The following is a 27324-nucleotide window of genomic DNA, read 5'->3' on the forward strand; positions in this document are numbered from 1 at the left end:
GTGATCTTTTTCTTTGCACTCTTTATTGCTTGGAAAACTGGTCCCTGGAAGAATCTTCAGTCTAAAACAATCCCTTATTTAGATTTATAAAAAGAAACAACAAAGGTACAATAAATACACTGCACCTAAATAATTCAAATACCATATACGTTGGTTAAAATCTTTAGTGATAAATATTAAAATACTCAAAATAGGCCTATTAAGAATTAATTGTAAGGCTCAGTTTGACCACAGCAAAAAAATACACAAGTTGGTCAGTAATTGTAGAAACATGAGGGCTGGTCTAACTTGAGTAAAATTGAAGATGTTTGAGTGGAGCTATGAATTTAGCCCTCATGTGAGTGTAAAATCTACAACAGAACATAGAGTGTAAAGTATCTTGTGTCGAGATTCAGTCACACGAGCAATGTGCCAAATGCCCAACCCTTATGCCAACCACTCGAAACAATAAGTAAAAAAAATTACAGTGCTTACTTAACCAGAATCTAGTCAAAAGACAACAGGCATTACTACTGCAAACCATGATCAGATAGGGCTCCAAATGGTGAGTGGTCTTTACAAGGGCATGTGCGTTAACAGTAGATTGCAGTAATTACTCGGACTCCCTCAGAGCTTTACTAGAAACATACAAGTTAAATTCAGGCTCTTAAGATCTGCCCTAGAAATACTTTTTAGCTTATAAAATAGACCAGGTCATCCAAAGTTACAAAACGTTTTTCTGACATAAATTGACTATTTAATCCGATGTGCCCCATCCAACTTCTAATAATCCATGACAATAACATTATTAAGAGATGGGCCCCTCTGCAGCCAAGCCTTATAGCCATCTAAATAGGGGACGAAGGGCGAACACGCCAAAAAAGTAATCCGCTCAGAGTTCCTCGGGGCACAGGGAAATCCCTTTAACCAGGAAGTTCAAGCCTTCAGTGGCGGTAACTCTATGGCTTTTCTGCCCAGCAGCACTAACCCCTTTAACCAGGAAGCGCTTGTCTCCATAGGGATGGTAACTTTATGGCTTCAATTACTGCCGCTCTTTGTCTCTCCAAGTAGCAGTGATCCAGCACCTCAATGTTTAGGTCGAGGACCGATGGCTGGCTTGCCAGCCGGAAGTCGGAGAATTAATGTCTTTCAGTGTATGCTTTAAAGCCGCCTCTCTTCGTCTCTCCTCCATTGGCTGGCTTCCTAAACGGAGGCCAGCCATTGGAGGGGAGAGGCGTCCCTCGAAAGAAGCTCCGTCTCTTTCGGATTCGGGGGCGTGTTTGTTCTGTTCTTTCCACTTTTTAGCCACGCCCCTTTTTAGAACGCCGAACACTCCCCCAAATCCGAAAATTTTCGGAAGCTTGCGGCCGCCATTGTTTCCTGGAACAGCCTCGCTGCCACTCCAGGTAAGTTGTGCCGTTTTTCTTGTTTTCTCTTTCTTCTGCTCCATTTTCTCCCTTTGGTTTTTGTTCTCTGTTGCTTTCTCTTTTGTCTGTAATATGTACTTCCATCTTTGGCGCTCTGCTCTTTTCCTGTGTTCCCTTGCAACCCTCTTGTCTCTAGAATTTAAAAAAACTGCCCATTATACTCACTACTCCCCCGAAGCCCGTCTGCGGCCTCACTGCATGTGCAGGCAGCTGATTGGTGCCGATAATAAAGTTGAATGTGGAAGATTAGATACCCAGCGGGGAAAATCCTGGAAGCTTCTGCCCGTCCGGCACCACGATTAGGAAGGGGAGAGGACATGGGTGGCCGGGCTGCAATCCCTCGTAGAGTGGACACAAGTCAATCCAGGGAGAGCCTCCTCCATGCAACTTCCAGGCTCAAAGTGTGGCCCCCCCTAGCCGAGCCCCGGGCAGACGCAAACGTCTTCAGCAGGGCTATGCACACCGGAGCTAGCGCCCCAGGGAACCAGAGTCAGGAGCCACCAGCACCGCTGCAATCTCTCCTTATCGGCCGATGCAGCCCTCATGGGATCACCTTGGTGCTCAGTCAGGGCCCCACCATGGTCGGCTGGTCTTGGAACGCGACACTGATAAGCAGCCGCGCTGCGACGCGGGGCCCAGTCAACAGTCACTCCAGTGCAGGGATAGCCACACCGCGGGTGAACGTGTGCTGAGTGGGCTGCAGTCCTCCGATACAGAGTTTTGCACAGATGCCTTGCTCCTTCACCAGATCCTGGTCGGGGCTCTTCGGTCTCCTTGTGCTGCAGACCAGCACGCAGACAAAGAGGGAAAGGTGGAACACGGGGGAGCAAACACTAAAGAGAGCGCAATGGTGGCGAAAAGAACACGAGGGAGAACGTTTTTAAGCACATGCACTCACGAGTGGGCAACCAAAAAGCAAGTAGTAGTTCCCTAAAATTATGGCAAAAGTAGTTTTTAAATACATGTGCACTGTGAGTGCGGGTAGCAAAATAGAACCTTCTGCAGTAAATCCGCATCAAGCTATAACCGTAGTGGCTTTGCTGGTCTAACATACAGTAGTTATACTGCATTACTAAAGGAAAGAGCAATTGAATGTCCTCTAAAAATAAACTTGAAAGAATGCACCTGATCCGGAAAGGTCATGAGCTCTTGCAAGGGGATTCTTAAAGATGCATAAGGTTGTGTATGGTTGCATGGTCAGGCATTGAAACATTTTGATTGGGTTAAAGCAAAGGTCTGACCAGCCTTTTTAACCCATCTGCAGGAGCATTAGTAATTAATAATCAAAATTGCATATAGGAGGTACATTGTTCAGATGGCAGACCTGCCCTAGATTTCATAATAGCTCAGAAGGACTTCTGCATTTGACATGGGGAAAACATTGAGCAAGGGCTAATACAAGAGAGTAACAGGTTTGAAGTAATGTGATTCCTATAGGGAAGAAAATCAATTGTGCTTCTCTGGAGGGCTTCTGTGTGAGGTGAACTGAATGGGAAGCACTCAGAATTAGAAGAAATTAAGTTCTCTCCTTTGCAGTGTGTGGTCGCTCAAGATGGTGTCAGCTGGGCTAGCACTGGGCAGAAACTAAGTTGGCAGAAAGAGAACACCTGGTCTGTGGATGCCTGGGTGGTGGTCCTGTTAGCACTGCAACTACTGAAAAAGGGAAAGGTCTGCGGTTAACAGTTAACTCTTAAAGGTGGGCATCTCAGCTATAAATGGGTGAAGACTACCACTCCAAAACCCTTCCTCGAGGTGGTAGAAAAGTGTCTGAACCAGCAACCAGGTCATCAGGCAACACTGAAAGAAATAAGGCAACAAGACTGCAGTTGACAGCTGGCAAAAAGATAAGAATGAAGGGAGCATAAGGCTGGTTTCCATCGATCCTTCTTGCGCTGGTTAGAGCTGGGTGTTTGCAGCTCCTCCTAACCCCTCTCCTCCTGAACTGTTCGCAGGATCATCTCGCCCGGCTGCTTATCTCTCCAGGAGGCTGGAGTTTTGTGCACATACTTTCTGCCAGCTCCCCTTGCAGTGCTTGCTTCCCTGCCCCCTTGCAGTGCTTGCTTCCCTGCCCCCTCGGCTGTGCTTGCTTCCCTGCCCCCTCGGCTGTGCTTGCTTCCCTGCCCCCCTGGCTGTGCTTGCTTCCCTGCCCCCCTGGCTGTGCTTGCTTCCCTGCCCCCCTGGCTGTGCTTGCTTCCCTGCCCCCCTGGCTGTGCTTGCTTCCCTGCCCCCCTGGCTGTGCTTGCTTCCCTGCCCCCCTGGCTGTGCTTGCTTCCCTGCCCCCCTGGCTGTGCTTGCTTCCCTGCCCCCTGGCTGTGCTTGCTTCCCTGCCCCCCTGGCTGTGCTTGCTTCCCTGCCCCCCTGGCTGTGCTTGCTTCCCTGGCTGTGCTTGCTTCCCGGCACTCCTGGCTGTGCTTTCTTCCCGGCACTCCTGGCTGTGCTTTCTTCCCGGCACCCCTGGCTGTGCTTTCTTCCCGGCCCCCTGGCTGTGCTTTCTTCCCGGCCCCCTGGCTGTGCTTTCTTCCCGGCCCCCTGGCTGTGCTTGCTTCCCGGCCCCCTGGCTGTGCTTGCTTCCCGGCCCCCTGGCTGTGCTTGCTTCCCGGCCCCCTGGCTGTGCTTGCTTCCCGGCCCCCTGGCTGTGCTTGCTTCCCGGCCCCCTGGCTGTGCTTGCTTCCCGGCCCCCTGGCTGTGCTTGCTCCCTTGCCCCCTGGTTCCCCTGCCCCCTGGCTGTGCTTGCTTCCCCTGCCCCCTGGCTGTGCTTGCTTCCCCTGCCCCCTGGCTGTGCTTGCTTCCCCTGCCCCCTGGCTGTGCTTGCTTCCCCTGCCCCCTGGCTGTACTTGCTTCCCCTGCCCCCTGGCTGTGTTTGCTTCCCCTGTGTGTGTGTGTGGGGCTCTGGGTGTGTGTGTGTGTGTGGGGCTCTGGGTGTGTGTGTGTGTGGGGCTCTGGGTGTGTGTGTGTGTGTGTGGGGCTCTGGGTGTGTGTGTGTGTGTGTGTGTGGGGCTCTGGGTGTGTGTGTGTGTGTGTGTGGGGCTCTGGGTGTGTGTGTGTGTGTGGGGCTCTGGGTGTGTGTGTGGGGGGGCTCTGGGTGTGTGTGTGGGGGGGCTCTGGGTGTGTGTGTGGGGGGGCTCTGGGTGTGTGGGGGGGCTCTGTGTGTGTGGGGGGGGCTCTGTGTGTGTGGGGGGGCTCTGTGTGTGTGTGTGGGGGTGGGGGGGCTCTGTGTGGATAGCTTTTTTTGTAGGTGGCTCTGTCTGTGTGAGGGGGGCTCTGTGTAGGGGGCTCTATGTGAATGACTGTGAGTGGCTCTGTGTGGGTGGCTCTGTATGTGCGTGTGGGTGGCTTTGTGTGTGTGGCTCTGTGTGGGTGTAAATGGAATAGGTCATGCATTTGCGAGCGATTAAGCTATTGGGCGATTAAGCTATTGGCATTGTAAATGACAATGCCATTTATTCAACGATTAAGCTATTGACAATGCCAATTATTTATGCCATTTATTTATGATTTTAAAAAAAAAAGAAATGTCATGAACAATCCCAATAGCTCTACCTTTAATGATGCCGAGACCATTGCATTGTAAATGCTTGTTTTCATTTGCATGGCAGATACTAATTCTTGGCACTGCTCGAACGCTCCGATTTGTTTAGCATCTGTCTGCGCTGTCCTTCTGTGAGACTTGCTTGCTCTCTGGCATAACTCTCCCGGAACCCCTGCAGGATCCCAATGTCTTATGTATTTAATTGCAGGCAACACAGTGGGCGTTTCAGTTTGCCCTGTGACCCAGCGCTTGCATCAACTTTAAACTGCACTGCGGACGTAATTTCTCGTTACTATTTAGCGCCCTGATTTTCTCTCTTTATTTATTGCATCAATTCCCGAGACACAGCATAAAGAGCACTTTGTCAGTTCCTCCCACCACTGCTGTATGCTCACTATTTCCAATTATATTTCAGGCATCAGAGCAGTTGCAAGAGCTCACTTCACTCCCTGTGAGCCCCTTGCACGCACACAGAGTACTTCGCCTCCGAGCAGACGAAAGACTTCGCCGCTCCCCCCTTGTGATCAGAATTCACACACCATACATTGTCAGACTTTTGGCAGGTTCCAGCCAGCGGCAAAGGCCGGCCCATGTTGTTTATTCCGGACATCCATCTTCCCACAGCTGGTAGGGTGCGACCAGTTTGCCCCATGGAGAGCACTCTGCAGCTCATCCCATTGAGAGCTACCCGGCTTCTTCTCGAGGAGACCAACATATCTGCCCCTATTATCCCTCATAAGTCCTCAGGCTTTGTTCACCCTTTGTTTCCTCCATTTCCTGCCTTGGGTGAATCACGAGTGAGAAACAATGTTTCCTCTACCCCTGGATACCTCTACTCCCCAGTACTTCCACACCAACTGGCGTACAAGGTGACTTTTCCAAACAAACCACGCTCACTTGAGCACAATTAATTTTTCGCAATGCACTCCCCTTTATGTAAAATGAGCATGCAACATGCGGACCTTGAAAGTCATAGGCTCGTGTAGAAAATAGTTTTTTCAATTATTCCCTAGTAATGTTTTACTCACTAAACGCTGGACCATAGCCAATAGGTCTCACTTTTGGGACCTTATAAGTATTGAGTTATGCACAAGATCCTTGGTGCAACAACCGTAACTGTTGCTTTGTGAAACACTTATAAGGTCCCAAAGGCGAGACCTATTGGCTATGCCAATGCTTGTTAGATTTTGGCGCCAGGGTTACTAACGGCATTATACTCCCTGTGAAGGCTTGTTTTTAAATTGGTGTACGGGCATCACAAGAATGAGTCCTTAATGGAGAGCACTTTTCTGCACAACATATTTCTGCACTGTTATGCTAGTAGCTCTCCCAGTAAGGCAATGTAATTCGTGTTTCCATTTATAGGTTTGGCCCAGGGAAAAGCAAAGCAACCTACATTTAAAGAAGGCAAACGTGCCCTGGAATGAAAATGAATCAATGGTCTCTGCGCCAGGGTGAAACAGAACTGTTAGGTTTCACAACTCAAAGCTCATGTTTTTCCAGAAAATTCCCTGCCATGCGACCTGGTAGCATTGAAACAAAACATTTATAAGAGGGAGGTAGGCACTACTCGGGTGACTCGTGCAGTGGTTAGAAAGTGCCAATACCTAACTTTTCAGGGTAAACCAGCAGAACATTTGAGCAGGTATACATCCATACTGTCGCTATGCCCAAGATTATACATGGGGTTTTGTGACGGGTATGAAGATCAAAAGTAAAATGGTGTCTCACTGCTCTAGAGGTGCAACTTTCTCAATTAATCGTAACCTTAGAAAAATGGCATTTTTCCGTTCGGATCATTTTTCACGTTGTTTACTGGTCATTCTGTGTGAACCAGAAAGAACTGTCAAGAACAATACTTTTTTTGAAGAACAATGACTGTTTGGAAGATTTGCTCCATTCGTGGCAATATATTGAGTGCAAATTTTAATCCAAATTACTCCACACCATTTTAAAACAAGAAGGTTTTAAAAGGATCAAGTACCCACTGTGATTGACTTTTTGACACCTCGATTTACTGTTACAGGTCCTTAGGTTCCTAGGGGCAGATGTATGTAGATGCGAATTTCAGCCTTTGCAAATCGCAAAAGGCTTATTAGCATTTTTTGACATGTATCAAAAAATCGCAAATTAAGGAATCTCAAACATTTACGATTTCTTATTTTGCTTAAGCATTTGAGGAATCGCAAATTTTGCGATTCCTGAAATGCGATGTATGTAGGTATTAGAAATTGCGAATTTGGGTTAAGAAATCGCAAATTACCTCCAAGTTGTAGTTGGTGGTAATTCGCGAATTCTTTTAAAAATGCCCTATTTGGCATTTGTGAAGGTGGCATGTGACGCGCATACATGCCCATAGGGCATGTGTGTGCGCGCCATATGCACACACATGTAGATTTCAGGGGTGCAGTAGGGTGTCTTTGAGACACCCCTGCATCCTTGAAATTATTCTCAATTAGCGATTAGCAAATTGCGAATCGCAAATTGAGAATTTTTTCACAATCATTCCTATGGGCCTCCTGGCCCATAGGAATGCATGGGAAATTATTCCTTAATTGCGAATTTGCAAAATGCGAATTCGCAAATAAGGAAGACTAAAATCACTAAAAAATAGCTATTTTCTACATACATTCCATTTTGCGATTTCTAAATAGCAATTCCTTAATCGCTATTTAGAAATCGCAAAATGGAATCTTGATACATCTGCCCCCTAGTCTTTTAACTAAGTTCGACACTCTTAGATGTTGGGTCACATCATCCAAAATCTCCTTATTCGTTATCTTTGCAGAGTACATTGCCCTTTTCGTGTCACAACTGAAGATCCTTTCAGTGGGTGCACCATAAAAATCCTTCAAAAAGGTAACCTCATCCCCCATTTGTATATAGTGTATAATCTTGAACTTCCCATGTGAGAGAGGCAGACTGTCATTTTGACTGCTTTTTCTTAGTCCAATACTTAATACACAAAATCATCCAATTTCTAATGCCTCAAAGAAGCAGTGTAACCTACTCTATCATAAGGCTGGCAGGAATGATAGACTCCACTATAATCCAATCGGTATCCAGAAACCTAATCCTATGTAACATCTCTCTAGTAACAGTCGCAGACATTCATTCGTGTTTTAAGGGAGGTGAAAATGGCTCTTGAAACTTGCAGTAAATGACGTGCAGTTGAGCATCTCTGTTCTCTCTGGATGTTCTCTTGAGTATGACATGACCTCCATGCATCAGAGATTTGCTTTCTAAGTAGACCTTCCGGATCTTAATTTTTTTGAATTTATGGGAAAAGAATCCCCAGCATCTGACTTTTAAGAGAACAAAATCACGCCTGTGTCCCCTGAAAGCAGTGCTTAGGGTTTTATGGCCTTGATCATGATTACGATCCTTTCTTTGCATTCGGGTGGTAATGGCTGCTCGACTGGTTTATAGCAGCTCCCTCCCTTTGTAACTTGAGACCTTCATTCTGATTTTGAATGCCCTATCGAAGCCGGCGTTGTCAGTGACTAGTTACGTTCAAATGTGTGCCATTCTAAGTGACCGACTAACCGTCCACTAACATTTAAGGTCCTAATTTGAGGATTTGCTAATATGCAATGACATTTCCTTCCTCTGTCCAATGCATGGTTTTTCCTTGTCTGCACTGGTATCACCACAATGTGTTTACCTAAGTAAGGTTCGGAGTGGATTTCTTTCCCCCCAGCTACCCATAGGGACACTGGATCCCTCGATTAATGGGTATGGACAAGAGTCAATCAGTCTTTCGAGACCTGGGCACACAGACCAACAAACTTTGCACGCTAGCATGTTTTCCCCATGAGTAGGAAGTGCATGATTACATGGAGAGATGGTCTTGTAAGGAAAAAGGCAAAATGTGACATTCACCTGCTTTGTGTGTGTTGATGAAATAGGGATGATCTCTCTATGCAATTCTGAAACCTGAACCAAATCTAATAATGGCCTCCATTATCTAAACTTGTAACCTGGTCCCGCATCCTTGGCTAGAGCCATTTAGCATGGCCCCTCGCCTTGAGCCAGTACTTGTGGACATCCAAAGTATATCCTTCCAGTTATAAGCTCCTACAAAAAGATTCCAATTTCCTTGCACAATTAATGTTGTTTCTTGCATACCATTCTGCATCCACTTGATTGTATTTGGTATCTTTTAGTGACTAATGCTTGTAGAAATCTAAACAATTATTGCCTTTCGGGGCATTTAGATATTATTTGCCCAGTGTCCTTCAAACGTTCATTCTGATTGTTACCAATTGCATGGGCCTTCTGAATACTTTGTTGTTGAAAAGCATATGTTTCACTTGTTTGTTTTAGTCATTTGAAAAACAAGTGATAATTTAAATTAAAACTCTTTGATATATGAGCATTGTCTGTGAACTGCTTTGTCTGGCAGAAAAGTCACGTGACATATGGTCGAGTAATACCTTGTTAGATGTATTTAACTACTAAGCCTCTTTGGCAATTTGGGCATTGTCATTTTCTTCAACATGGAGTAGCATGTTTTCAGTATTACATAAAAATATCACACACTACTTTATCGGTTTACTGCTGTCTGTTTTTCTGTGACTAGTAAATCAGTTGAAAAAGGGGTGAATTTGACCTGGTGACGTTTTGCCCAATTAAAGCGTATTAAGCATAAACCTAATTTTGCAGAGCCCTGGAAAGCCAGACAGAGCTGGGGGCTAGGTCAAGTGAATGTTAGGCAGAGCTTGACATATGGCTAATTGTGCCTGGTAATGTATGTACCTTTTAGATGTGCCATCCTGTTGTACGGGTTCTAGATTTCCTTTTGGGTGGATCCTGTTTTGAGAGATTTTGATTTTGTTAACAGTATTTGGATGTGAACGTCTAATGACTGAAGCACTGATGTGGGTATTTAAGAAGTAAAAAGTACTATCACGACATTTGCCAAAAAAGATAACTAAAAACATTCCAGACCAAAGAGAGAAACGTTATAATTTGTCATATAGTACCCCAGGTGATTATCATGCAGATAAAGTGAACACGTAATTCCTAGTTCTAGACTGTATTTTTTTATAAAGCGTTTTTTTTAAAGCGTCATCCCTTTTCATTTTAAAAAAAATTATGGAAAATGGCATCTCCTGATTTTTCTGCAACTTCATAGAGTTTTGCTTTAACAAAAACTTTTTGTAGTAGAGCACCCTCTTAACTAAACTTTTTGTAGTAGAGCACCCTCTTAACTACATTGTTCCAAGGAGGAGTGGAGGCAAGATTGAAATGGAGCAACATTGGCACAGAAAAGATTCTGCTCAATGTGCAGGAGAAAACCACCCATGTCACCATATTAGCAGTTTGTGTGCTGCTAGGTGGTGCCTCGGCAGCGTCTTACTGCTCCAAATATGAAAGAGCGGAGTCTAATGTGGGCGCCTCCCCTGCTTGCTCATGTCATTTCCCTTTTTTCAGTCCTTTGCAGAACTGGAGTTGTACTCTTACCTTTTGTTGATCTTCCGACTGCTGCACAGAAGCGTTTCGGACCGTGTGCTTGGGAAGATATCTGCCCCAAAAACGACTCTGGTCTGGCTCTATAGCTGGTCCCAATGTGTCCCAGAATTCTTTGGTCTGTCGTCTACCCCATAGCAGACTAAGGACATTAAGGAGGCCAATGCAGCAGATTTTCTTAATACTGCTGCCTCCCTATGCATCACCTTTGCACCCCAAGCAACCGCAGGGACCTCCAGTCGGACAGCTGCTGGCGGGCCCTTCCCAGAAGTAGCTTTCCCCTTCGTACCAGTTTCTATGCCCATACTGACTCAGTGCAAAACCTCCACGCTGGTTCTACAGTGCACCCTGGTCATCTTCTTACTAGCACTGCAGCAGACTTCCATGGTATTTGTGCCTGATCTTGTTCAGATGCCAGTCTCCTACCACAATCCAACATCAGCCCATGTCTGGCGATGTCACACTGAAATTACCAAGGTGTAGCCATTGGTGATAAAATCAGGTCCTCTGCCTTTTCCACACATCCAGTATTACTAGAGGATTCAAGTCTTTTTCAAGCCTGACTCTGTGATCCAGGACCTGCAAGATGTACCCCATGATGCTTATGATGACGAGGAGGTGGACAATTTGCTGCCACTCAGTATAAGAATGAAGGCCATTTCTTGGATGTACAGAAAACTAGTGGCTGCACTCATGACATTGGCCATCAGGAAAAGAATGGATCTCTTTCTCGGTGGTAGCAGGCAGAATAACTGAGGTGCTAGGTTTGAATCTGTGAAGCCTTGAGACTAAATCGAATGTAATAACTGAAATACTCCAAATAGGGCCTCCTTCCTAAGCACCTCTATTCTTTAGTGAGGTACTTATAGCCACCTGCTCAAACTCAGCGGCCCCGATTTCCCAACACTCCCTTCACCAAAAGCCTTAGCAGTATTGGTTTCTGCCCATGAGTAAAGTGAACACCAGTAATTTTTGTTCTAACCCCCATGACGGAGAATCCAAGTATATTTGCTCTTTTTTGTAATATTTTTTTCCTCAGCCACCCTGGTAGTATGGTCCTTCAACGTGGCATTTTCTGGGCAGGTACATACAGGCATTGTGGGAACTGGCTAGCGAGAACTTTGTGGTAGTCCCGGAAGACCTCAATTGGTCACTTACCCAAATGATTCAGGATGCACTGAAATATGTACTACAAGCTGGACTTGACTCAATTGCATAGGCTGCACGGTCTGCACTAGCGTAGTGTTTAGACTGCACACTTGGATGTAAGGATCTGTATTCTCTGGTAACGTCATTCAACTCATTGACATACCCTTTGACTCTAGCCTCTTCGGGAAAAGGCTGATTCAGAGCTCGAGTGATTTAAAGACTGTTGCACCACAGCATAGTCCCTGGTATTGTTGCCAACCTACCAAAACCATAAACCGTTTAGGAGCTACTCAAGAGGCTTAGTTGACCAGCGATGTCACCCTTCTCAGCAGATGCAGCAATTTACCCAGAAGGTTGGTGGCAGAGGAAGTGGAGGTAGTCAACATTGTTCAAGTCAGCAGTTGTAGTAGTCTTCTACTTCTTCCTCCTCCCGTGTTGCAGCATCCCTAAGCCACTTCAATTTACCATCTTAGATAAACAGGCCAGCCAGAAGCTGACAGAGCTGATAGATGGCAGAATCCAATATTTCATCATGGGTTTTTACAAATTATTGAAAGGGGCTGTGCCCAGTCTTTTATGTTGTCCCCTCCTTGCATCTCTCCCTTCCCCCAATACCCCAGAATAAACATCTGCACACCATGCCTCAAATTGAATTCTGGAAGTCATTAAGCTGAAAGGTCCCCTCAAACAAGTGCTGGGCTCAGGTGAGGGATGCTTCTCACTACTTCATTTTTTGTGCCAAATGAGGACTGGTGCCTCAGGTCTGCTCTGGGTCTGCGGCCCCTGAACACATTCCTGAGCAAGGACATCTTCAAAGTGCTCATTCTAGTGCATATTCTCTGTGCAGGATCCTGGAGACTGGATGGTGTACATGGACTTTCAGAACACATATTTTCATATACTAGTTGTGCAGTCCTGCAGGCATACCTGTAGATCACAATGGGGACCGAAACAACAAAAATTTGCTGTGCTGCCTTTGAGACTCGACTCTAATCCTTGAGTGTTCACAAAAGTGAGGACAGTGGTTGCAGCTCAACTTGGGGTAAGGGATATCCCCAATGCATTCCTGTACTTGGACGACTGGCTTCTCAAGGCAGGTTTATTGCAGACTACTTTCGGATGACTGCTGCCCTCTTATCTTCCTTGGGGTTTTCAATCTGCAAGTGAAGTTCCACTTGAGTGCTACACAGACACTTCCCTTCACAAAGGCTATCCTGGATATGGGGATTTTCAGGCCTTTTCACCTCCACAGTGACTCGGAGATGTTCATAATATGATCAAGATGTTTTGAATTGAATCCTGGGTCTTGGGGGCGGAGCTTGCCGGCGTCTATGGCGGACGTCTGATTCCTCGGCTCCGTGCCATCGCTCCCAATATCCTCAAATAATCCTATCTCAATGTAGATTCAGAGGCGGGAATCACCCCGTAAGATTGCTGAAGGACTCCGGCACGGGCAAATGTAAATGCGCCAGATCCATACGGAGCTTGAGACTGAAAGCCGCGACTCCAGGTGGATAGGGCCGCGAGTCCCCCGGCCTTTAGTTACAAGCACGCCGGTTGGCGTGACTCGACGTGCGGCCACGCTGCGGCGCCCTGATCCCTCGAGCGCCGGAGCACAGCGGCGAATTCTGAGGCAGGCCTGGGGGCTCTGATGAGTAGTGGGCTGGGCTGATACCAGCCTTCAATATCACCGCACCTGAACGGGACGGTGCGAAGTGGCAGACCACTGGGGGTCTTCACGGAGGTGAGCGTGAGCTTCTGGAGGTGCCCTTATTGGATTACCCCTCCGCAACTTTATGCGCAGATTCCCCCCCCCCCTCGCTGAGAGATGAAGCGCAAGTGGGGGGCTGAACTGGTTGCTACCCCTAGCTGCTTCCTGCGGAGCCACCGAACCCCTCAAAGCCGCAGTGTGCTTAACTTGGGGACCCTTCGCAAGTGGTGGTGGGATACCCAGATGGGCCTATACAATTCAGGAGGGCACTACTAGTATTCTATGTAGTCATGCTGCGACCGGCTGGAACTGCGCAACACAGCAGAGTGTGGACGGGGACTCCAGGCCTGACACAGACACATGTGGTAGGCTGAGACGTGGAAGGTATACTGCGATACATCGGCGTAGACCTGCGACTGTATACTGCTGGGGAGAAATACAGAGGTGACGCCATTACTGTCGCCGCTAGTGCGGTGCATTTGGGACTTGAAGGGCCTAGTGCCTGCTTCCACCATGGGCAAAGGAGACAAAACCCAGAGTAAACTTCTCTTTGAGACCCGACGTACTAAATCTTCTGAGGCCCAGGATGCGGAAACTGCTCCCGCACCCAGAGGTGCTGAAGAAACTATCTACTCGGATATTAAGGCCCTAATTGTCACAATGGAGAAGAGTCTGCAAGACAGTATGGCGTCCATAGGCACTAAGATCGACGCCCTAACCTATCGGATGGACAGCATGGCAGAGAGAGTGGACAAGCATGCAGAGCGCCTGGATTTGTCGGAGCGGCGCCTGACGGAAGTGGAGGAAGCCCAAACTGAGCTGGACAAAGATCGTAAACAGATGGGCAAGCTCCTGCAGGTGATACAAGACAAGTCGGAGGATTTGGAGGCCCGCTCCCATCGCTCCAACATACACATCACAGGAATCGCGGAGACGACGCAGACTGGGAAAATGGAGCTATTTGTTGGGAAGCTCCTCACCTCGCTGCTGGGAGCGGACGTCTTCTCGCCGATGGTCATTGTGGAGAGGGCGCACCGCTCTCTGGGCCCACGACCCCACCCGGGGCTGCCCCCGAGACCAATCATTGCAAAATTGCTGAATTATAGAGATAGGGACACTGTCCTGAGGATCGCCCAGGAGAAAAAAACTTTGCAATATGAAGGCTCAGAAGTCTCCTTATATCCAGATTTCACAGCAAAGGTCCAAGAGGAACGCAAGCACTTTGCCACCTACAAGAAGCAACTGCGAGATCTTGGCATGGACTATGCCATGCTGTACCCGGCGAAATTGAGAATCAACCGACAGGGCCATTCCCATTTCTTTACGGACCCAAGGGAACTCCAAAAGATCCTGAAGGTATGGTCCAGGGAACGCCGAGATGACCCTAGCAGCCAGCGAGATGGAGAGGGCAGCAGCAGTCGAATGGAAGAGCAAGAATGAAAGTAGAGAGCAGTGACATTTCCAGACTCTCGGATGAGACTCCGTTTTAAGATATGATACCCCGTAATGGTCCTGGAGTCTGGAATAGACAGGGACACCTCTCTCACTCCTGTTTGAAGGTTAAACTTGATGGACCAGCTCGCCCACGAGACCATAGAGCCACTGACTGAAGGGTGAGAACAATCCGCTCTAAATGGCATTGGACTGCCAACATACGAACATGTCGGTAAATAAGATTGTGAATGCTGCTCATTCTTGGGAGGGTAAGAGTACCGACTTTGTACACATAAGGGGAACTATACAAGGGTGTCAAATTCTATTTGAGGTGTTCAACAGTAGTATGCTGGTTAAAGTTGAGATTGGAACGTACAGCGATAGCGTTGAGGGTGGATGAATAGTCGTAAATTGCTAAAGTTACTAAGTATTTTCGTGGCAACCTCGGCCCTAGCGCTGTATGCACATACTGCTCCCTTGGGAGCTATTATACGCACTCAGGGAGTTTAAAATGGGGTGGGGTGTGGACATGCTAGGCCGAGTTGGGGTTGGTCTTCTGTGGGAGGGGGTGGGAATGAGTTGAATTGGGTACGTTCAGACCTTCAGGGTCACGTTATTTTTGGGAATCTGACTAATCTGACTTTACATTCTATAACTGTGATTTGCATTGATGTGAGCATGCTCCATATATACCCAATGATACAGTGCTATGGCTGAACCTGTCACGGATAGCGAGTCATGGCACTCGCCTAGATTAAAAGCACTAACTTGGAAAGTTCGCGGACTAAACGACCACCGCAAAGTCAGGAAAGTCCTCTACTATCTGCAGCGTCAACATATAGATATAGCCCTGCTTCAGGAGACGCACCTCCCGTCACATAGTCACATACTCAAAAGTAGGGGGCTTGCGGGCAATATTTCCGTAGCGGAATTCACCTCCAGCTCCAGAGGGGTTTTGACATGGGTGAACCCTAGGTCCAAATTGCAGATACAAACACTGGAGACGGACACTGAGGGCAGATTTGGTATCTCTACATGCCACAGCCCAGCCATTGATTTCACTGTAGTCAATGCCTTTGGCCCTAACTTTGACTCACCGGACTTCTATAAAACCCTAGCAGCCAAGATTAAACGTTTAGACCAGAGTAATATGCTACTGTGGGGAGGAGACTTCAACCTAAACATGGACCCGACCCTAGATAGATCTTCCGGCCCTGCTCGCAGACCGACTGCTGCAGCCCTGGAACTACAAAGTGCAATGACATGCCTGGGCTTGGGAGACGTGTGGCGTTCTTGCAATCCACAGCAGGGAGGGTACACACATTACTCCGCATATCACAATTTACATACTAGGATAGATTACTGGCTAGCCCACTCCTCCCACTTGGACCGTATCAAAGACTGCAGAGTGCTGCCCAGGACGCTGTCTGATCATTCGCCAGTGCTGCTGGAATTACGCATCCCAGGCAAGTCCATACCTTCATTTACTTGGAGGTTCCCGCCCAACTCTCTCTTGGACCCGGTATTTAGGGGAGAGCTGGCTGAGTCCATAGACTTATTTTTCGAAACCAACATTGGCTCGGTGGATAGCTTCCAGGTGGTTTGGGAGGCCTTCAAGGTATATATCCGAGGGGTAGCGATGTCCAAACACTCGGGCATGCTCAAAGCCATACGGCGGAGACTGGCGGATCTGGAGGATCAATTAGGCAAGCTGGAGCGAAGACAGAGTGACCTAGCGGACACCACTACAGTGGAAGAGATTAAGACATTGCTCGCAGAATACCACGAAGAGGCAGATAGGGAGGTTAGACACATGGGCAAGTATGCCATTGCCAGAGTTTATGGCGAAGGGGAACGGCCAAGCTCTGTTCTGGCCAATCTTATGAAAGGTGCAAAACGACGACAGCACATAACAGTGGTGAATTCTGCCGCGGGGTTCGCTCACGGACGAGAGAGACATAGCTGAAGTTTTCAAGGACTACTTCTCTGATTTGTACTCCTCCAGGTGTGGTGACCTGGAGGACGAAATTAATGACTACTTAGGCCACATTGATATCCCCACCTTGTCTAACTCGGACAGAGAATTCCTCATGCATTCAATAGAAAAGGATGAGATACTTGAAGCGCTGGCCAGCATGAGATTGAGCAGCGCCCCGGGAGCAGACGGTCTCACGGCAGGCTTCTATAAAACCTTCAAGAATCAACTGCTCCCGCACCTGTCTGCTCTCTTCGATGACATATGCGTGGAGGGCGATATGACACAATCTGAGGGAGGCACTCCTGGTTGCGATACTGAAGCCGGGAAAGCCCCATAATGAATGCAGTTCATATAGACCCCTCTCGCTCTTAAACACTGACACCAAACTGTTCGCCAAGGTATTGGCCACCCATCTAGCGCTTCTTGCTGATAGTCTTGTAGCCCCGGAGCAGGCTGGATTTATCCCGGGCAGGAACCTAGTCTATAATATACGTACGGTCCTGGGCACTATACAACATGTTCGACAAGATAGGCAGGCGCTGGCGGTGTTTCTTGATATGGAAAAAGCCTTCGACTCGGTGGAATGGCCTTTCATGCGCAAGGTACTGCAGCGTATGGGTCTAGGGCAGCCATTCCTACAAATGTTGGGGGCATTGTATCACGGTCCGCGGGCTCGGCTTCGCATGGGAGACCTGGTCATGGACTCTTTTCCCATCTGTAGAAGTACTAGGCTAGGGTGCCCTCTCTCGCCCCTACTGTACGCCCTTGTTGCTGAGCCACTGGTGTGCGCCCTACGAGAGTACCACAGCAATGAAGGCATAGGATTCCCGTGCTACAAGATAATAGTGTCGATGTACGCCGACGACACCCTGCTATATGTGCGAGACCCCGATAACAACCTAACATCGGTGCTCAGAGAGGTGGTCCGATTCGGGGCACTCTCTGGCTTGAGGGTTAATTGGACTAAATCGCTGGGTTTTCCACTGACACCGATTACTAAGCCTGCACCAATGGAATACCCACTACAGTGGACCACAGACACGGTCCGATATCTGGGGATCCAGTTGCACACGGATGTGGAAACCCTCTTTAGAGCTAACTATGGCACTGAAGTCAGTAAGCTAGAAGACGATGTAACAGCTTGGAGTAAACTTCCCCTGTCCTTGATGGGGCATATTTCAATAATGAAGATGGTAGTGCTCCCTCGATTTCTGTTTCTGTTCATGACTATCCCAATGGTACTCCCCAAAATGTTCTTCGCGCGGCTACAACAGATGGTCACGCTGGCCTGGACAGGTGGACAGCCACGTGTCCGATGGACGATACTTACTATGCCGTATTCTATGGGGGGGGACTCGGAGCCCCGGACTTTGAGGCATACTACCGTGTAGCTCAGGCGTCACACCTGCACACTTGGATACATGGAGACCAGAACATACAGCATGTTCGCATGGAGACACTCTTCGCTGGCCCCGACTCACTCCCTCACACGATATTCGAACGGACTGACAGCAGAACAGGCATATTAGATTCTATAACAGCCACGAACCATGCATGGCACAGTCTCTTACACATGCCCAATGGCGCGTTATTATACTCGCTGGAGATGCCAGTCGACTGGGCCAGATGGCTGCCCCCGCTTACAGACACTGAACATAAAGACAGCGGGAGACCTATTCATTGATGGGGTGGCGAAGACATGGGAGCAGGCCCTGGGAAACAGCGACATGCCCTCACTTCTACCACGTTTTCAATACCACAGGGTTCGCCGCGCTCTCAGGGACCTGCTGGGCGGAGACATGGCAGAGCCCCCTGAGGTCCCTGAACTCACATATGTACTTAAAACTGCTACTCCCCGTAAACTGTTGTCTAATATATATAAACTGACACAGGCGCATAAGTACCAAACATACACTAAGGCGCGCTTAGCATGGCAGACTGACTTAGACACTGTAATGGACGATGACACGTGGCGATATTGCTGTACTATATAAGAAAGTATCACTTAATGGCAGACATAGACTGGTTCATTTCAAATTCCTAAACAGGGTATATTACACCCCAGCTAGACTCTGCAGATATGGCTTAGGGGACTCTGCTCGCTGCGAGAGGTGTGGAGCCCCGAACGCTGACTTCCTACATCTGGCATGGCAATGCCCGGGTGTATGGGATTTTTGGAGGAGAATATTTGCTGATATTAGCGAACTGACGGAAGTTGCTATCATGCCTTACCCCCTGATTGCCCTATTAGGATACACCAAAAAGCTGCCTAGAGCGATCAGATGCCTGGTAGACCTGGGCCTGCTCGTGGCCCGCTGGGTGCTAGCAAGTTGCTGGAGGAGAGGCCCATTGCCCACTCCTAAGCGCTGGGCGAATGACATGCTATATTGCTGCACGCAGTCAGAAAATTATAGTGAACTACAACCCCCCACTAGCAGACCTAAGAACCTCTGGGGCCTGTACCAAAACTACTTGACTAACAGAGAGGGAACCGAGGGGGCAACAGAATGAAAATGTACTGTATGCTTAGACGACGCATAATGCTAGAGAGAAGAGCAAACGGGCTGTTGTGGCATTGGCATTGAGAAGTGTGCGAAATGTCTCTTCACAGTAGTATAATTTGCAATTATGGTGAACCGCCACCTGCCCTGCTGTGGGTTGTTGGCTAAATGGCTGTGTATATGCTAACTGAAGGGAGGCAATGTCATCCAGTAAAGGGGAAAGTCAGCAATGTCAGATGGGGGGCGAGGGGAGATACAGAAATGTACTGTCATTTTACCTTGATGTTCTTAATGCAAACGCAATAAAGAAACATAAAAAAAAAACAAAAAAAAAGGAATCCTGAGTCTTGGTGAGGATGGTTCTGAGAATGCTTGGACCCCTCACCTATGACAATCACTGCTACCTGTGTCCGGCTTTGGTCGGTTTAGCATCAAGCTGACTAGATCCATCTGTCACTGGAGATTACTCAGGGTGTATAGTGGTGGCCGACAGATGCCAGCCTGACATGTGGCAGATTGCTCTCCATTCTCCACCCACACTTTATGGTGTTGACAAATACCTTGCACTGGGTTGGGACCATCTGGAAGAGGTTGAGATCGTGGGCATCTGGTCTCTAGCAGAGCGCCAGCGCCATATCATTTTTGGTGGAGTTTTATGCAATTGGGTTAACCCTAAAAGCCTTCCTACCAACAATCAAGGCAGGAAGGTGCAGGTCCTAACGCAGAGCACGACTGCCAAGTGTTAATGCAACAAACCGGACATGGTAGGATTGTGGATCCTTTGTTGTGGGGCCTTGTGCTTTTGGAGGTGGCAGAAAATCTTCATGGCGACTCACCACCTGGCAGGGTCCGGGTACACCAGGGTAGACAAACTAAGCAGGTGGCTGCTGGTGGGCCACGTTTCCATCCCAAGGTGTAAAGAGCAGCTTTGAACAAGGGAGGAGGGGCATTCCTGCTTAGATCTGTTCACCACAGTCAAACAATGTGCATCAAAGTTACTGAGCACTTTAGTTTCTCCAGGAAAATCACTAGAAGACTCTTTCAGACTGTGATAGGACACTGATCTCTTGTATGCATTTGCACTGTTGTCTTTCCTGCCTCAAGTTCTGAGGAAGGTGTGGAATGACTGGGCCCAAGTCATCCTCAAAACCTGGACTAGCTGAGTAGTGTGTGTGGTACCCAGAGATCTTGGACCTAGCATTGGCACTCCAGTCTGGCTACCTCGTCAGGAGGACTTGCTGTCTTAGCAATAAGGGAGGGTCCTGCACCTGAATCCATGCATCCTGCATCTCCATGATTGGAGATTGAGAAGTGCCTGCCGAGTTCTTTTGAATTACCACCTGAGTTAGTGAATGTGAACCTTGCCAGCATTTTAAATGAACAGGTACTTTCCGGTACAGAGTACCTGCACTTCTTTAATTTAACAGAGGGAGTACCTGCACTTCTCAGCACTACTGCAATACATTTAATGGGATAGTACCAGCACGTCTCAGGAGCAAACAGGTAATCTAAAGAATAACTTCCTGCACTTGTTTATTTCCATTTAAAGCTCTGACCTTTGGAGCTAGAAGTCCTTACACAAAATCAATTTCTGCAGAACATTGGGATTTGGGGTACGTTTATGGCCTGTGAGGGATCCAGCTTCTTGCTTTTGAGATGTGATGTGGGTGTGGATGTGAAATTGAAGTATTAATGATCTGTAGCTGCAACAATTATTTGGCAGAACCTAGTTTATAGTTAAGTAGATTGTTATATGCATTAAGTGTCATAGTTGAGTTTAGAGTGCCCAGGTTCATATGGAAGAGTGTTTGGAGCAAAAAATATGATGCTTTAGTGTTTTGTAAGAATGTTTATTTGTTACTTCAATCTCTATAGAGTCTCAAAGTATTGACATGAAAATGTTTTGAATACTAACTGAGTTTTTTTTTTGTTTCGCAGATAATTGGATTAAAGCCTGAAGGGAATCCCTATATTAATTGCACAACCAAGGTGGGTACCAAGTCTGTTGGTAATTTGAAGTTGCTCTTTTATTTTTCCTTTTCAAACCTAATTTGTACAAGACTAATCCAAATCAATGCACGGCCAGTTCTATGAAAGACTTTTCTACTCAATCATTGAAAGTGAGAGGGAGAATGAAATAGCAGGAATGTGTGTACACGGAAGTTGGTTCGTATTTTTATGAAGGCATGCACGTCTGGGAAAGAAGTTGAGCTAACTGATTTGATATTCCTCATCCTGGACTACCATCTTTTTCTTTCTGGCACACTTAATTGCTACAGTATTCAAATGCAATCAACCAGCAATGCCCTTTTATAGGTTTAATCTGTAAAAGAATACCTTCTCGACAACAGTCATGTATTCATAGCTCTTGTTTCCTTTTAAATCCCTTCCTAGGCTGCCTATATTGTGATTCCCCTGTTAGTATTGTCTATTTCCTCATTGAAACACTTGTGTAAAACGATTTGATGTTACCTTAACCATTTTTTATGTTGCAACAGAATGAGTTATGCTTTGTTTGAATTTCCAAAGTTCCAGAACCTACAATATTGGTGGACCTCGTAGATTTACAAATGTTACTTGCTGATACTTTGGTTGTTGTGTCAATTCTGTCCTATTGTGTGTATTTTTTGGGGGGTATCCTAAAACTGTTACTTTCACAACTTCACCTTTCTTCTAAATAAAGTAGCAAGTAATTATCTGGCTTTCTTTGCTTGCGTTCTTCATAATCCAGGTTGTGAGCGACCCCTTTGAAGACCTTTCCTAGAAAGCCCCCTGGTATTGGGGGAAGGCAAATACTGGGTCTGTATGTTAGAACTTGTGCCTTTTCTACTTGGCTTTGTATCTTCGCAGGGGGCTAAGTGGGGTCGGAGCGGAACATCAAAGACGTTTGCTTTCTTAACATTTAGCCTATTTAAAAAATGTTCAAGATGCTCAACTGGGAGATAAGCAGGTGTGTACAAAAGACTTTCCAGCTGTTGTTGGTTTCTGTGTTGAAGCTTTTGCCAGTTGGATGGGTTAAGCTCACTTTCTGCACTGTGAAAGGTCTTTTGGTATATGTGTTACTTTCATTTACTCCTTACTGGATTTTGGAAACGTATGGGCCTGTTAATTCCAGTATTAGGTCTGGATTTGAAACTGAAGTGAGAAAGTATAAGCTGGAACAACCAAAAGTTTGGGGGGGGAAATTAGACCGTCTGAAAAGACGAAAGTATACAAAACATTTAAAATAGATTACAGATAGGTTTTGGATTGTCTTTAAAACACAGATAAATATGTGCATTAAGGTAGGGGACTGGGTTTAGAGTATGGGTTAGAGATGAGTTTATTTTATGTCATGATGAATTTTAACAATAGGTTGACAGTGTTGTCTGGGAGTTTTGACTTGGCGATTTGATTTAGGCTAGAGATGAGAAAAGGACTCTTTAAAGTTAGGTCTAGGATAATGGGTAATGTTGAGGTAAGGGTTTAAGTTCTGGTAGGTTGATACTCTGGCATAGTTTTAGTCATGAAGTAAAAGGTCAAGAGTTAGGGTCACGTAATAGTAAAGGGTATGTGATTGTAGCGTTATGATACCTTACAGCAAAATGTATACTCTAAGCAAATGTGTGAAAAATCAGCAAATGTTTATAATTTCTGTGTTCAAGCTACTTGCACTGAAATTCGAAATTGTTGGTCTCTCAGTTTTACTTTTGCTATTTGGATTTTTTCAGTTTAATTTAAAAAACTTGCACCTAGATTCATAAAGTCCAGCATGCAGTGTTCTATTTATAAAGTAAAAATAAATGGGCTGATGGGGATGGACAACGCTTTGCAGTGGTGACTCTGAGAGTAGGCTTCAGGATGGGAGGCAAACTATCCTCTATAAAGACTTATCGAAGGCCGTGGTTAAGGTTGTCACATTTTCAAACAATTGCAGTTAGAGAGGAACTTATTTTTTTTAACTGTTTTGGTAATTTACAACATTTTGAAAGCATGTCTACTCTAAAAAATCTCCCTCGCAATGTCTGTTAAAACTAGGTGGGTTGCGAACGTTTGTAGTTCTGAAAATTGTGTTTGAAAAGGTCGGGATGCAGTGGTCTGGAACAAGGAAAATAAAGATTGGGGGGTTCAAGATTCAGATTTTACTTCATTATGAGGCTTCAGATTCAAGATGTCTCCTGGAACTGTCCAACACTGGAAAATATCATTGGTGATGCTTTATTGATTATGTATTGGCAAGACAGGCTTTTTGGAGCTTCTGCCTTGTCACTGTTGGGAAACTGTGATTACAGGCCGCAGTAAAGGTTTGGGATGGGACTATGGTTAATTCTGGCCTCACTTGCTTTCCTTTGCCCTGAGATGTTTGGACTATGATTTACAACCAGGATTGGACTTGGATGCTTTAGGACACTCTAAAGAAATTTGGTGCATAAAAATAAGGGGCATGTTTTTGTGGGGTCAGATCAAGCCCTTTCAACACATCAAGCAAGACTTTTTCCTTGGGAAGCAGAGTTTTCACTACACATAAATCTGACATTAGCTATTATGTTCCTCAGACCAGGAGCAATAATGGAGTTCATACCATATGATAGACTGGCAGAAAGTGCTAGACAATCAACTTGGGAATGGAAAAATCTATAAAATCTTATTTTCAGGGAATGAGTTAAACAGTGTTATCAGTGTACATAGCACGAAGAATTTGGGGTACTAATTGATACTCGGTGGAAAAGGGCTCTCGAGAATGCAAGCCAGGGAGCTTGACCTGATAACGATTTAACTCCAACATTAATTGCTGCTTACATGCCCTTCACAACTGCATATCTCAAGGCCATCGACGGTGAGAGACCTAGAGACTTGCTGGCAAGAGTGTGGAAATAGGGGTGCAGTGGAACTATAACATGGTGTGAGATTTCTAGAGGCCAGTATTAAGTAAACTACACAAGTACATGCTCTTCAAAAATCTGCTATGTTCTTTTGGGGTAAATCCCAGGAATACACTGGGGCCAATGTTTCTGTTAGCAGTGGAACAAGTTATCTTGGGCAGATGGTGAGGGGGGAGGAGACACCTAGAATCTATACAACAGTGGTATAGAAAATGGTGGTACATGTTGGGAGGAAAAAAATCACAACTTACAAGGATCAGACAAGGCCTTCACAAAGACATGAAGCACTCTTTTGGGGTTCTTCTGTAGACATTTTTTAATACTTGTAAGGAAATTGCTTGTTTTAATTGATCACCCCAGGTGTGTTTGACTTCTACTGTTGCTTTTTCGACTCTGAAAGTGCACAGAGGTCTGCTAAACAGATCTGTGTCAGTTCTCATGCCCTTAATAGGTATATGTCGGATTGCTTCACCCACAATTAGTAGAAGTTCACTTACAAATCCCTAGTAAATGGTACCAGGGACACGTTAAAGTGTCTCCCATAGATTGCAGCACTTAATGTGCCCCCACAAGAGTTATAAAGCCAAGTGAGACTCTCATCCTGCCATTGCTGGTTGGAAGAGCAGTTTTAAACTGCTAACTCGATATTGCCACTTAAAGTAATGGCAAAGCCCAAACCTTCTATTTTAATATTTATATGTAACTCCCAATGCAGGCCTATTGAGCCCGAAAAGCAGAGTGCATTGGATTAAAAAGATCGACATGTAGGTTGTTTTTTGGTTTAACTTTACATGTTCTAACAGTAAAAAAGTAAAAACCCGTCATTGTTGTTTTACTTGGAAAAGCTAGTAGCCCTATTGGAGAGTACAAATTACACACTGACCACACAGCAGTGCTAACTTAGGTATGGGAATACTAAATATGATAATTCAAGGTATCCAAAGAATTGTAACATTAAACCTGACTAAGTGCCCAGTCGAATTTAATGTAACTGGTTTTACTAAATTGGCAACTTTAGTAAGTAGCGACTTTGCCCAAAGTCTTGCAGTGACCGTTTACAGTTGCTGGCCACGAGACAGCCTTCTGCCTTCCTCGTGGGAGGTGTGAACGACTCTGAAACGAACACAAAGAGGGTGTTGTGGGGATAGGTGTGACTTCTCCCTGACACAAAGGCCAAACCGGGTGTGAGCCCAAAAGGCATTCTTCAATGGGGAAACTGCCTTTGAAGGGCAATGGTGGGCACACACGAGGGGTTCCTGTTTTGTTCTTGCGGACGGGTTGATGTTGAGGACAAAAAAGGGTAAGCTGTTGTCAGACCAGTTTTTCTGTTGGCATGAAGCCCCCAGGTACCCACACCTCTGGGGTGGGTTAGGGAGCTCCACACACAAAGAAGGGTTCTACAATCTTGGGAGTTGGCAAAATAGTGTATTCTAGGATAGCTAGTTGTCACTAGGCGGTAGAGGACCTAGTAGACCATTGGTTACTATTTACCACATCCCCTGAGGACACTAACTGGGCATGAACGTGGCAGCTAGACCTCACATGGTACCGAAGAGTTGACAAAAAGACTGCCCTGTTCCCTGGACCCAGCATGCAGAGGCTGCACCAAGACTAGACTGCACCTGCTGCTCCTTGGGCTAGCGAGGAGACAACTGTGCCTGTGGTGCTCTACTCGAGGAAGAGTCGTCCCAAGCCTCAAATAGAAGAGGTGACTTCAAGAGGCAGTTGACTGACTTCTTGTTACAGTTACCGGGCCGCAAATGCTGAAGAAGCCTGCCTTGGTAGCCAAGAATGCCTGACAGCCAACGTGTGGCCTCGGAGACCTAGACTCATTCCTTTAAAGTTGCACCCATGCCTGCGGGACACAGGAGAGTTTTTTGAGTGCAGTTTGGTCAGCCAAGACGGACGTTACCATAAGTTAAAGGGAACAGCTGTTTTCGCTGTAACTGGAGACAAGAGGCAACTGGGTTTTGGTGGACTTTAAGTCACATCGACCCCTATGGCCAACATTACCGACTGTGTTCGTGGACCGAAGAGTAGCACCTGGAAAAAACCCTTGTCAACGTATCTGCATCCGTCAGAATTCTGTATCGCTTGCTTTGGGACCACTCCATTGAAGATTATGGCGGTTCGACTATAGAGCCTGGAACTGGACTGGAGATTGTTTTTACTGTGACGTAACTGTCCAACCTAGGCTCTTTGGACCCTATGACTCACTCCTAGCCTGAGTTGGTCGCAGAAAGTGGGCCAGAGTTTACAATGTTATAAAAGTTTTCCAAAGTTTGAGTGGGGTTCATTGCAATGATTTATTGCTCCTTTAAAAATCCATCTCCCCAGAACCTTCCTGTGGATTTTTGTTAGAATAATAATTTAAAGATAAAAATATAACCTATGCTCTATAAATTGGTGTGGGATTGTGAATGAATCTAGATTATTTCTTCATCTGATTTGGTGTTATATAATGCTTTATAGTTCCTTTGATAAAGCCTGACTGCTCAGAGCCACAGCTACCCATTGTTCAGCTAAGGTTTGTGAAACTAATCTGACAACCCAGTATACAGGTAGTGATCTTATTAGACGGTGAGGTCTCACAACCACACCTTATGATGAACCGATTTCCTCACACTTAGTTCCCAGGAAATCGTGGGCTTTTCAAATTGTTCCCACAGAGCTATATAATCTGGAGAATTAATTGTGGACCAGATAGGATCTCCTGTATTCTAAGTGTTAAGGCTTGTATGCGAGAATGTTGCTCGTGCAAATTTGGTAAAAGAAAATGTCGTAGCATGATAATGGGGGAAGCTATGTGTCTGATAATTTTGTGTGTAACAGTAATGCATTATTGAAGCTTAACAAAATGAATGGAAGAGTTGAAGTTTGCTACAGGAGGGATATGGTTGCCTTTTTAATTCAAGGATCTTAGTTTAGAATAAGAGCATTAGTTCAGTGACAGGATAAGCTTACCTTTAGAGTACGTTTTAGATTTGGGTGAATGAAAATGATTTAAATGTTACAAAAGTGTTGTAGCAATTCCGGTTTAGGAGCCTGTATGGTATTTAAAAAAAATCGTTTATAGTCTTTGTAGTGTATGCTTTGTGTGAGATGTCTTGAGTGTGCAGTAACGGACCCGTGGGAGGTAGGTTCATCTGCTGTTGTGGAGAGCAGTATGAGCGTGTTCCCTACCTGGTAGTGTTCTGGTACTTATGCTTGTGGAGCTTCAGAAGGAGGACTGAGCGGTTGTTACTCGGACCGTCTGCTGGGGTGAGTTACAGGAAACAATTT

At 46.2% G+C, this 27324-nt stretch overlaps 1 protein-coding gene across 1 annotated transcript in view; it reads left to right on the forward strand.

Moving 5' to 3' along the window:
- ATP1B3 (ATPase Na+/K+ transporting subunit beta 3) overlaps positions 1–27324 on the forward strand; it is a 278992-nt gene that overhangs the window by 246508 nt on the left and 5160 nt on the right. Inside the window, exon 5 of the mRNA XM_086943702.1 lies at positions 21119–21169. Coding sequence (XP_086799828.1) covers positions 21119–21169 — 51 coding nt within the window. The remainder of the gene's footprint in view (positions 1–21118; positions 21170–27324) is intronic.

The sequence above is a fragment of the Lissotriton vulgaris genome, chromosome 11, assembly GCF_964263255.1.
Source record: "Lissotriton vulgaris chromosome 11, aLisVul1.2, whole genome shotgun sequence".
NCBI lineage: Eukaryota > Metazoa > Chordata > Amphibia > Caudata > Salamandridae > Lissotriton > Lissotriton vulgaris.